The 12,638-nt window shown below is 34.5% G+C and overlaps 1 protein-coding gene across 1 annotated transcript in view; it reads right to left on the bottom strand.

The window, feature by feature from the left end:
- Positions 1–12,638, bottom strand: part of LOC106882585 (unconventional myosin-Ia) — a 354,036-nt gene that overhangs the window by 121,424 nt on the left and 219,974 nt on the right. The window contains exon 4 of the mRNA XM_052974157.1: positions 8,813–8,928. Coding sequence (XP_052830117.1) covers positions 8,813–8,928 — 116 coding nt within the window. The remainder of the gene's footprint in view (positions 1–8,812; positions 8,929–12,638) is intronic.

Raw genomic sequence — 12,638 nt, forward strand, 5'->3', positions numbered from 1 at the left:
GCGTGGCCGTTTTCGTGCGGGTGACACGTAAAAGCACCCACTACACTCTCTGAGTGGTTGGCGTTAGGAAGGGCATCCAGCTGTAGAAACTCTGCCAAATCAGACTGGAGCCTGGTGTTGCCATCCGGTTTCACCAGTCCTCAGTCAAATCGTCCAACCCATGCTAGCATGGAAAGCGGACGTTAAACGATGATGATGATATATGCATATAAATATATTCATATATACAAATACAAATACATACATACATATATATATATATATATATATATATATATATACATGCATATACATATATGCACACATATACATATATACACACATACACACACACTCAACAGAACATAACACAAGCACGTGTGCATGCATACATATGTCAATGATGCAGACATCGTTCATACACATGCAGCACACACACACATACACAGATATATATATATATATATATATATAGGCAAGCACATGACTCAACAAAGAGATACGCACGCACACACACACACACACACACAGACTCTCATACGAACAGACTGGGGTAATTGTGTGGCGCCAGTTTAAAGACATCACTACATCAATGATTAAAGTTTAATTCCATTTATTTAATCATTTATGAGTCAAACTATACAGGAATGGTAAAATAATGGTTTTATTCTTGAATAGAAGAAAAAAACTTTTTGCTCTTTTCAACAAAGGCATTTTTATTAACAATATTCAATAAAGCCATGAAAATTGATGTCATTTAATTTTAGAAAATCAGCATCATTACTGCTCTAACGTCCACTTTTCCATGCTTGTATGGGTCAGATAATGTTTATTGAGCCAAATTTTCCACAGACAGATGCCTTTCCTGTCATCAACCTTTACCTGTATCTAAGCAAGGTAATATTTCCCCATGGCTAAGTGACACCGCTTATGTGACAATGACACTCATTTACGACTAACACATGATGTTAAAACATGATAATACAAGCATACACACTTACACACACACACTCACACACAGACACTAACATATGATGTCAAAACATGGCAATACAAGCATACACACATACACTCTCACACATACACATTGGCTTTTGCCAGTTTATGCCTGCCAAACCTGCCATCAAGGCTTTGGTTGTCCCAGGGTTATAGTAAAAAAGCACTTGCACATGGTGCCACACACTGGGACTGAACCTGAAACCGCATGGTTGGGAAGCGAACTTCACAACCAAACTTGTGCCTAAGAGAATTTTAATTTTAATATTTGATATTATTCTTTAAGTAAAACTCATAATCAATATTTACTGGTTTTTAAGGCAGTGAGGTGGCAGAATCCTTAGCACACCAAACCAAAATACTTACATTTTGTCCATTTTTACATTCTGAGTTTAAATCCTGCCAGGATCAACTTTGCCTTTCATCCCTTTGAAGTTGATGAAATAAGTATCAGTTAAGCCCTAGGGTCAATGTAATCAACTAACCCCCTCCCCCAAATGTTCAGGCCAATTGTAGAAAGAATTATTATCAGTATTAAGACAGCAAGTAAGGGGGTGAGTTGGCAGAATCATTAGAATGCTTTGTGGAATTTCATCTATCTTCACGTTCTGAGTTCAAATTCTACCAAGGCTAACTTTGCTTTTCATCCTTCCAGGGAGTCAATAAAAAAAGTACCAGTTGAGCTTTGGGGGCTGATATAATCGACTTACCCTCTCTCCCCAAATTGCTAGCCATGCGCCAAAATTTGATGCCAAATTGGTTTATATCATTTTAACATCTGTTGTGACTAGTAAACAGAAAAGCTTATTGCAAAAGATGTGATGGAGACATGTCCAGCTGTGTAAGCAAAAGAGGCCATTCTGAACCATAACTGCTGAAGATGCTCAGTAAATGTTGCTCAGTCAGTGTAGCTCATTAAATGTAGTTCACCAGGCTATGGACATCTTCAATAAAGCAGGTTGCCTGTCAATGGAGAATAGGAAAGCAACTGCTTGTTGCTATTTGGAACAATGTTTGAAAGTGATAACAAAAGAAAATTGGTCTAGACACCATTGAACATTGACAAAGCAGTTTACAGGAAGTATTACACATAAAATCTGTAGATTTCTCTACAAATTTCAAATTAACATTTTGCAGTTTGTGCAAGAATATAAGCATTGGACATTAAGAATTTTGTGATTAGTTGAGTCAAAAAAACAAAATAATTTCAGTAAATATCTATGAACCTAAGACTTAAGTATGGCAGCAACAGCATGACCAAAATGTACAGTAGAAATAATCAGGAATTAATGAAACTCTAAATATTGTAGTGGCCAGTATAGTTCCTGAATTTTAACTCCATGGAAAACTTGGAAAACAGGTTATACAATGTGTTTTCAACAAAGAAAATCCAGAAAGCTTAGAAAATTCCTGGGCACCGCCTAGGAAGATTTTAGTAGAATGAACCAACCCCAGTACTAATTATTTTTAAATACACACATACAAAGACATGCCTGCATGCACACACACACACACACATGTGATTGTCTTCTTTCAGTTTCTGTCTACCAAATCCACTCACAAGGCTTTGGTTGGCCTGAGGATACAGTAAAAGATACTTGCCCAAAGTGCTATGCAGTGGGACTGAACCTGGAACCATGTGGTTGGGAAGCAAACTTCTTACCACACAATTCATTTTCATAAAAATCAAGGATTGAATTGAAAGGATTTTTTAAAAAGAAGTTGAATGTCTTCAAAGGATAATATAACAGTTTAGTGTAACGTTTGAAGTGGATTTTCTACAACCACTTGCTTTCCTGTCACGAACTCTCACTTGTTTCCAAGTAAGGTAATATTTCCTCATGGCCAGATATGCTTTCACAGAAGATTGGAAATGACGGACACTGCTTGTATGACATTGACATTCATTTGCAACAATGACACAGTGTCAAGGCAAGGAACTACAACCATACACACGGCCCTGCAGCGCATCAACTCTTGCCATGCAGAAGCTGCCCGGCATTTTGACCTGGGAGTCAGTTTAAAGAAAACAGAAGTCCTGAGTGCAGAAACTGGAAGAGCTGTAAGGAAGATGAAGTGAAATTCTTCATGCTTGTTGCAGGCATTCTTCTAAAGGAATTAAACGGCCCCCAAAAAAATTATTACATTAATTGACAATTTTAGTGAACTTCACAACCCATTATTTAGTCAATCTGATGTGGATTAACAGAATTGCTAGAGGGTCGGACAAAAAGTTTTGTGGTGCTCTGACTCTATATTCTGAGTTCAAATCACACTGAAGTCAACTGGGCATTTTATTTTTCAGGGTTGATGAAATGAGGTAGAAGTAAAGTACTTGGTTGATTTAATTAACTAATCCCCACCTCCCACTAAAATTGCTGGCTCTGCGCCAAAATTAGAAATATTTCATTGTTCTAAGTTTAAAATTACAAGGTCTGAATTCAATATGTCACTCCTCTGTCTGCTAGCATCAGAAACTTTGAATCAATACTGAAATTATTCATAATTGAACTGTAAAAAACACTGATTGATACATTTACCAACACAGACAAAGCAGCAACAGGAATCAATAATGAAGTATGTGTTATGGAATATTTCAGCTTCTTTTGTGGGTTGGGTGATGAATTTAAAAGTGAGGTTTCAAGATTCACAAAAATCACCAGTTTCAACTCCAAATAAGCGAAACTCACTTTGATATGATAATAAACAGTGCCCTCCATTCCTTAATTTATTTAGTCTGATAATAATTAGAAATGAAAACAGATTAGTGAAACAAGAAAAAACACATTAAATAATGTAGTCCAAGATACACTTACTCAGGAAAGAAAATATGATGGTTCTAAATGGAGCATCTTTTAACCCTTTGGCATTCAGATTACTCTGTCAAATCTAATGCTTACATATTCAAAGCATTTTGAATTAATCATGCATTAGCTCATAGCTTTGAAATTTCGATGAGGTGATTGTTTATTTTTAAAATGACACTGTAGAGTAGGTGTGAAAGGCCAGATGTGACCAATCCGAAGACAAAACAGGTAGAACATTTTTGACTGAATATAGCCAGTTTAAATGCTAAAGAGTTAATCATGACCCTGTTCAATCAGCATTAACCAGTGATTAAATGAGGGCACATTTGATAATGTATTCCTAGGAACACTTTGTCTGGAGAATACATTGGATGGTCTTGTCTGGAATGTCTTTGACTATGAGCACAGCCATTGCTACATGGCTAAAATGTTTGCTTGCCAACTGTGTGGTTTCAGGCTTAATTCCAGTGCTTAGCACTTTGATTAGGTTTTTTTCTTTGGTTGACCAAAACTTTATGAGTGGTATTTGGTAGATAGGAACTATACAGAAGCTAATTGTTCGAAGGTTGTTTGTGTGGTAGTCATGATCTGAACCCAGTTTAATAGCAAACCTGATTGCAAGGTTCTTGGGTACCATTACTAGTCTCCACTCTTTTGCAACCATTCTGATCAGCCATCAAGATTCTGTTCTGATGATAACTTCTCTTCATCTCCGACCAATTTGATAGAGTAACCCATAACAACCAGGCACCAATATAAAGGAAAGAACAGAGTGGAGATGAAATTGAAAACTGTGACACAACCTCATGTACCATAATCTCTTAGAATCTTGGTTCTTTTACTTTCTTTCATTGTGATTTACCAATATTAAAACAACTTACAGCTCTAACAGTGAGGCTGACCTACTTTTTGATGTTGTTGAACTAGTGTCTGTCTTGGAAGTGGTTCCAAGCGCACTGCTTTGAAATATATCACCAATTCTCTAGATGTGTTCAAGAGAGCAAAGATTCCCTTAGACAACAGTTCTCAGATGCATTGGTTTTGTGCCAAATGTAATCTAGAAACATATTCCTGGCTCCCTTTTTGATGTATGATACCATAAGTTTATCTGTGTTTCCATCTTAAATGGTGTCAACTTAATTTTGTCAGCTTTTTAGGATCTGCATTTTGTAGTCAGTAGACGACACACACACACACACGCACATACATACACCTCCCCTGTAAAGTTTACTCAGTAGATTTGCAACAGAATAGTGCCAAGAATTAATCCCCGCCAAAAATACAAACAAAAATGCATAAACAAAATGATAATGATAATCAAATCATGTCTTCCACGAATTACATTATTAACAGGATTATAATCCAATACAAGTGTTTACGGAAAGACTTTTAGAACGCCGCCATAATTAGTTTATGGAATAATTCCTGCTTCTGCAGAAACACAAAGTAAACAAAGAAATCCAGGAAGAATTCCTGGAAACACTCTTTTGTTGTCGGCGACAATTATAAACCAGAGAAGAGTGGGATTGGAGTGGAAGAACATGAAAGACATAAAACATAATTTTAGAATTCCAATTTGAAAAGATAAAAAGAAAAAAAATAAATATATATAAAAAAAGTGTTGCAGAGATGTTAAAGAATATCCACGGTTCCATTGCCATATACAAATATAAACTGTTCTTAATGTTATTAGGAATCATAACCTTGCTGTTCTTCCATTCTTTTACTAAGGGAGTAAAATGGCAAATGCTCTGAGACAATGATTCGCCATTATACAAAAGGAACAGGAATAGGCATGAGTGTGTTTGGGGTGGGGTTTTAGAAGGGTGGCTGTGTGTAAAGAATGTGTTTGAGCTGTGTTTTGGGGAAGATTCTGTGGAGGTGTATGCATGTGCGTGGGGGGGGGATAGAGGAAGTACATGAGTCTGCTTGGAGGTATACATGTGCATATGAGTGAGTTGATGGGGGAGGGGAGATGTAGTTGCTTGTATAGGGACACGTATAAGTGTATGTGTGTGTATATGTAGAGGTGTATAACAGTGCGTTTGAGTAGAGGCAAGTGTGTACATGTGCAGAGAGAGAGAGAGAGATGGGTGAATCTACGTGTGTGTGTTGGGTTGGATGTGTGGGTATTTGTGTCTGCATGTAGAAATGTCAATGTACTTGTGTGGAGATGTTTGTGCAGACGGAGACAAGTGCATATAAAATATTTCATTAAAAGAATACAAAGACAAAAACTATGGTGTTATCAAATTTCCTAAAGAAATATGAATAATAATAATAATAATAATAATAATAATAATAATAATAATATAAAAAATTCTAATAAAATATTGAAAATTATCAGTAGTAGTAGTTGTAAAAACAATTGCAATAATCAAAATGAAATGACATAATAATGATGATGATGATGATGATGTTGATGATGAATAATTTTATTTAGCACAAGGGTGATGGCTGGGGAGACATTAAATGAAAACCACAGAGTTTATGTAGAAGTGAGTGATGAGAAAACGAGCAGGAAAATAAAAGAGAAAAAGAATAATAAAAATGACGATGCGTTTGAAGTTTTTTGTCTAGCATGGGAAATTTTTAACCATGTTTTCCAAGATGAACCTAATTCTTTTAAGAAAAGAAATTCTTTATGTATTTTTATAAACCATGGATAAAAATAACAACAGCTAGAACAGAAAGCTCCAAAAAAGACAACAACTAAAATAACAACAATCGGAGCAAGTAAGATCTAGGGCTCCGAGAAGTAAAATATAATAATAACAATAACGATAACAATAATAATAATAATAATGATGATAATAATAATAATGATAATAACAATAATAATAACAATAATAACAACAATAATAATAATAACAATAATAACAACAACAACAATAATAATAATAACAATAATAATAATAATAATAATAATAATGATAATAATAATAATAGTTATAATAACAATAAATAATAAATATTTCTAGTGGAATGAAAGAAAAATAATTTGAAAACTAGGGGTAATTTTTTTCTCTATGGATTTCTGCTTCCATCTCCCATTGCAAAGAAAAACTTTAAAAAAGTCTAAAAATTTACCATAACTGTGCCGCTTCCATGTGTGCCGCGTTCATTCCACTAACTTTACCATAAAAAATATATTTAACAATATTTTCTAAATCACTAAGCAATGATATTTATCTAAATGATGTCATTTTTTTATGCATCCATATGTTTTACTCTCCTTTCTCTCTCTCTCTCTCTGTACTGACTAAGACTTAGATCTAAAGGAGGAAGAAGACAAATAACTACAACAAGGGGGAGGGAGGTGTAATAGAACATTTAAGAATTCTTAATAGCATCAGAATTAACCATGGAGAAGTCTGTGGAACATAAACATGTGTTTCATTATTTTCATTCTAATCCCTGGAATTCGACTTAAAAACGAACTTCATTGGGTGGGCGGAGGAAAGATGGTAAATATTTAAATAGAAACTTCAGTGCAGATCAAAGAATGGATAGGGAATGGAGTTGGTGGGACAAGAGAAGAAGTAAGTTGTCTCTGGATATGAATTTAATTTGTATTTTGTTTGAATTATTTTCTACTATACTCCTATTGAATTGGAGATAGATATCTAAAAAGACAGGAGTAGAGAGAGAGGTGGGGGTGATGGATAAATATGTGGTTGGATGGATAAATTATATATGCACATACATGTATACACATACACACACATATATATACATGTATATGCACACACAAATATATACATGTATACATACACACAAGTATAAATATATATTTGCAAACATTATATACATATGTGCACACACACACATACATATATATATACATATATACATATATATATATATATATAATGTAAATATAAATGCATATGTATATTTACATAATATATAAGTATATATAAATAATATATATATATATATATATATGAATAATATATATATGTATATAGTATATATATATATATATATATATATATATATATATAATAGAATATAACGTATGTATATCTATGTAATATATAATATGTATACATATATAATAAATAATATGTATATATACATATATAATATATAAAATGTATATATCATCATCATCATCATTTAATGTTCTTTTTTTCCATGTTGTCATTGGGTGGACGATTTGATAAGAACAAATGAGTCAAAGAACTCCACAGATTCTATATCTACTTTGACAAAGCCTCTACAGTTGTATTCTTTTCCCTAATGCCAACCACTTACTGGGAGCATTTTTATGTGGCACCAGCTCTGTGAAGTTGCCATTTATCTACAAGATATGACCCCTCAGCTGAGTGGGGTATAGACTGGAGGAATCAGAAACTATGATGGACAGGGAAGAGTATGTATCTTGCTGAAGAGATGAATACATGACTTGTCCAGCTGGAAAGTGAGAAAGAGAAAAAAATGTGAGGTTAACCAACAACTAAAGGAGCCTCAATGTAATTGATTGAGTCACTAGAAACAGTAATCAAATTTCAAATCAAATCTTGTCTTAGAATCTAAACGAGACATTAGAAACTATAGTTCCTGATTAACAAAAAAACAAATAGTAATAACTGGAAGGGTTCCGTCATAGTTGCTCCACCAATGTTGTTCTAGAGCTAAACAATAATAATTATACTTCCACCCAAAGATGAACCCTCTATATCACTAAGTGTGAGAAGAGTAGGAGAGAAAAAAAAACAGAAGCTAGGTTTAAAGTAAAAAGGATAACTGAAAGAGAACAATATGAAATGCAAGAAGAAAATAGAGCAAGGTATAGGAATTATTGAAAGTAAAAAGAAATAAACTGTTGTTTGACAGGTACTAAGTAAGTATTCTCTGTCGAGTTTATATAGAAATGAGAGGAATATAACTGTCATATCACATGTGTGTGTGGGTGTGTGTATTAGTATTTTTAATGCTGTATGAATGTGATCATTACGCAGTGCCAAGACTGTACTCAGAGTTATTGAGGGGAGCAACTGACAGACACAAGTTTAAATACTCACATATGAGCTGGTAATTCATATATGTTTCTACAGCGGTACTCCTCAATCACATGATGCGAATAGAGAGGTAATTTGTGGTATGGGTTGACAGAGACAACAACATTTCCAATATACGTCTGAAAAGAACAAAAAGAGTGCAACAACGATAAAATATTTAAACAAATCAACAACAAAACAAAACAAAACATAAAGCATAAATGGGTATCATGAGAAATAAAGAGTTGATACTCCTTAACTCTTTAACATTCAAATTTATCTGTCTAATGTAACGATTTTTTTATTCCCATTGTTTTCAATTAATCATGCATTATCTTGTAGCTTGCAGATTTTATTTTTGTGATTGTTTAGTTTTTAGAATGACATTATAAAGTAGATGGGAGAGGCTGAATCTGCCCAGTTTGAACATAAGACTGGTAGAGTACTTGGACCAGATATGGTTGGTTTAAATGTTAAAAGAATTAATCATATGAAATAATCCAATCTCTGTTCAACAAACATATTGATTCCTAACTCTACCTTCTCTAAAGTTACTCTTGTGACCTCACCGCCTTTCAATCTACCACTAATTCAACCCATCAAACTCAATCATTCCCATTTATCCCATCCCCCAGTATGCTCTCTTCCCTGCATGAAGCACTAACAACAATCCTTCCTTCCCTCATTATCATCTCTATAGAATTCTCCACTCCTACTCACTCATATTCATGAGGGTTTTCTTGTAGCCCCTGCCCCAAGGGGCATAGATGCAACTCCTTACTCCTGGTCATATCATTAAAAGAGGGGAAAAAAAAGAGAAAATAAAACAGTAGCTGTGGTCAGCCACTGACCTCAACCAAGAACCCATCAGACCATAAAGCCATTTTAAACTTTATTTACAGACCAAAGGCTCACTTTAATATTTATCTCTACTATGTGTGAAAAATATTCACTTCAAATGTATGCATAAAATCTAAAATTGAACATTTTGAAGTAAAGGCCAAATCAAGCTGAAAGCATTGGTTCTCATTTGATCACCAAAGTTAAGCAAAGTTGAGCCCTGTTTGTATTTAGATGGATGACTGCTTTGGAAACCTAGGTACCACAAGCATAGGCAGGAATCTATTGAGATGTGAGAAGTGGCTATGTATGACACACAGATATGGAGGATGTAAGAATTCCAACTTGTGTAACCAATATGAACAAAGGATGCTTGACTAAAGGCCACAGTCAAATGACTGAAACAAGTAAAAGAGTATATATGTACACACACACACACACACACACACATACATTCATATGTACACCCCTAATCCCCACATATATATATGTACATACTCATAGGTACATACATATGTACACACACACACATGCACACACGCACACACACACTTATACATACATAGATGTATAAGCATGCCAGAGGATTCTTCAGTTTTCCTCCAGTAGTTTCACTCTGAAGATATTGGCTTCTAATTTTAGCACAAGGCCAGCAATTTCGAGAGAGGGAGAATGTCAACTACATCAACCCCAGTGCAAACTGGTACTCATTTTATTGACCCCAAAAGGATGAAAGGCAAAGTAAAGCTCGGCGGAATTTGAACTCAGAACGGAAAGATGGATGAAAGTCCACTAAGCATTTTGCTTGGCAGCTAAGAATTCTGCCTGTTCACCACCTTACTCACCCAAAAGATATTGGTCAGTGTTATAGTATAAGATGTTAGCTGACAATGTCCATGTTGCAGGATGGAACCTCTAGCCATTTGATTCCAAAACAAATTTCTTAACCACACAGCCAAACCTGAGAATTGTAGTAATGACGATCATGGCAATGGTAGTAGTAGTGGTGGTGGTGGTGGTGGTGGTGGTGGTGGTAGTAGTGATAATAACTGTGATGATGATGATGAGGAGGAGGAGGAGGATTATGATGATGACAGTTGTGGTTATGATGGTGATGGTGATGATGATGATGATGACGACGACGACAACATTAGTGTTGGCAAAATCTGTTTTGAATGGTTATATTTTTATCAAGAAACCAGAAATGGTGCAAGAATTATAGACAATTAATGGTCCATCAATTTGAAGCAAATATAAAAAAATTCTTAGAAAATAAATTTTTTCATTGTGATGTTTTGACCTTTTTTAAGATCTGAAGAATTTAAAACAGGTTATTTTTACCTTTATTATTTTTTTTTTTTTTCTCCCCCTCAATAAACATTGTCTTGTTTACACAAACAAGTTCACCTTTCAATTTTTGGCAAAATGTTGAGAAAGTTTGTTTGTGAGGTGGAGAAGAGGATGTGTTTGTCTGAAGAAATGCTAAGGAAATGGGTGCAACCACTTCTTTTTTTTCTCTTCTTGAATTGTTTCAGACAAACTATTTAAACAAGAGAATTTTATAAAACAATTTTATATGTAAAAATCAAAATTATTATTGTCCTCCTGCTCATTATTATTATTATCAAAGTGGAGACCTGGCATAATGACAAGCAAAATGCTTAGCTGCATTTTCTCAATCTTTTATGTTCTGAGTTCAAATTCCGCCAAGGTTGACTTTGCCTTTCGTCCTTTTGGGGTCGATAAATTAAGTACCAGTTGAGTACTGGGGTTGATGTAATCAATTGTCCCCCACCCCACAAAAATCTAAGCCTTGTGCCTATAGTAGAAAGGATTACTATTATTATTATTATTATTATTATGAGTCTTCTTCTTCCTATTCTTCTTATTATTATTATCAAACAGTGATCTGGCATAATCATTAGCATGCCGAGCAAAATGCATAGCAACATTTCGTCCATCATGATTACCCATTTGATAGAGGTACACCAGGCATATGCATCACAACCATATGTGCATAATGTAGTGCTCTGGCATGGTTTCTGTGGTTGGATGTGCTTCCTAACACCAACCACTTTACAGAATGTACTGGTGCTTTTTTTTTTTATGCTAGCAGCGTTATTGGGGCCATCCTACACCCCACCAAGACTACAGACCCTAGAAGAGGTGGAGGTTAGCTTTATGCTAAGGGATGGGGAGGAGATTATAAAGTATGGAGGGGAGGGTTAGTAGAGATTTTTGTAGAGGTTACACACATTTAGTAGGGGAGTAGAAGAAAGAGAAAAGAAAAATAATTAGAAAAGAAAAGAAAAGAAAAGAAAAGAAAAGAAAAGAAAAATAATTAGTAGGGTCCACAAAAAGATAATGGCACTGCCCAGGAAGACCTTCTATGGGTATTTTACCCAATTTTTTCAAGGATGTTTTCACAGCTATCCCACATTTGAAATTTATTTTATTTTCTGTTGAATATCATCCCACTCAACGCTTCTAAGTTTGTTTTTTAAAAAAATGTTCTCACATTCCGAAAAGCTATTACTTAGTGTTATAATAGACAGTCGTTGTTGTCAGGGGCTGGTTAGCTTAATAGTACAGAGAGGTAGAAAGATCAATCCTTTGCAGCTGCCTGCTGGCAACTTTTTTCCTATCCTCTATGGATAATTAGACTGTATTCACAGTTATCCCGTGTTCAAAATTTACTTTTTCTGTAGAATACCAAACCACCAGATGCATCTAAGTTTGTTTATAAAAAATGTTCTCATATATGTGTGTGTGTGGTAAGGAGCTTGCTTCCCAACTACATGGTTCGGGATACACTCCCACAGCATGGCACCTTGGGTAAGTGTTTTCTACTATAGCCTCAGTCCAACTATAAAGACTTATGAGTGGATTTAGTAGATAGAAACTGAAAGAAACCCGTTGTGTATATATATAAATATATATATATATATAAATATATATATATATATAAATATATATATATATATAAATATATATATATATATAAATATAT

The sequence above is a fragment of the Octopus bimaculoides genome, chromosome 17 (genome assembly GCF_001194135.2).
Source record: "Octopus bimaculoides isolate UCB-OBI-ISO-001 chromosome 17, ASM119413v2, whole genome shotgun sequence".
In the NCBI taxonomy this organism is placed as follows: Eukaryota; Metazoa; Mollusca; class Cephalopoda; order Octopoda; family Octopodidae; genus Octopus; species Octopus bimaculoides.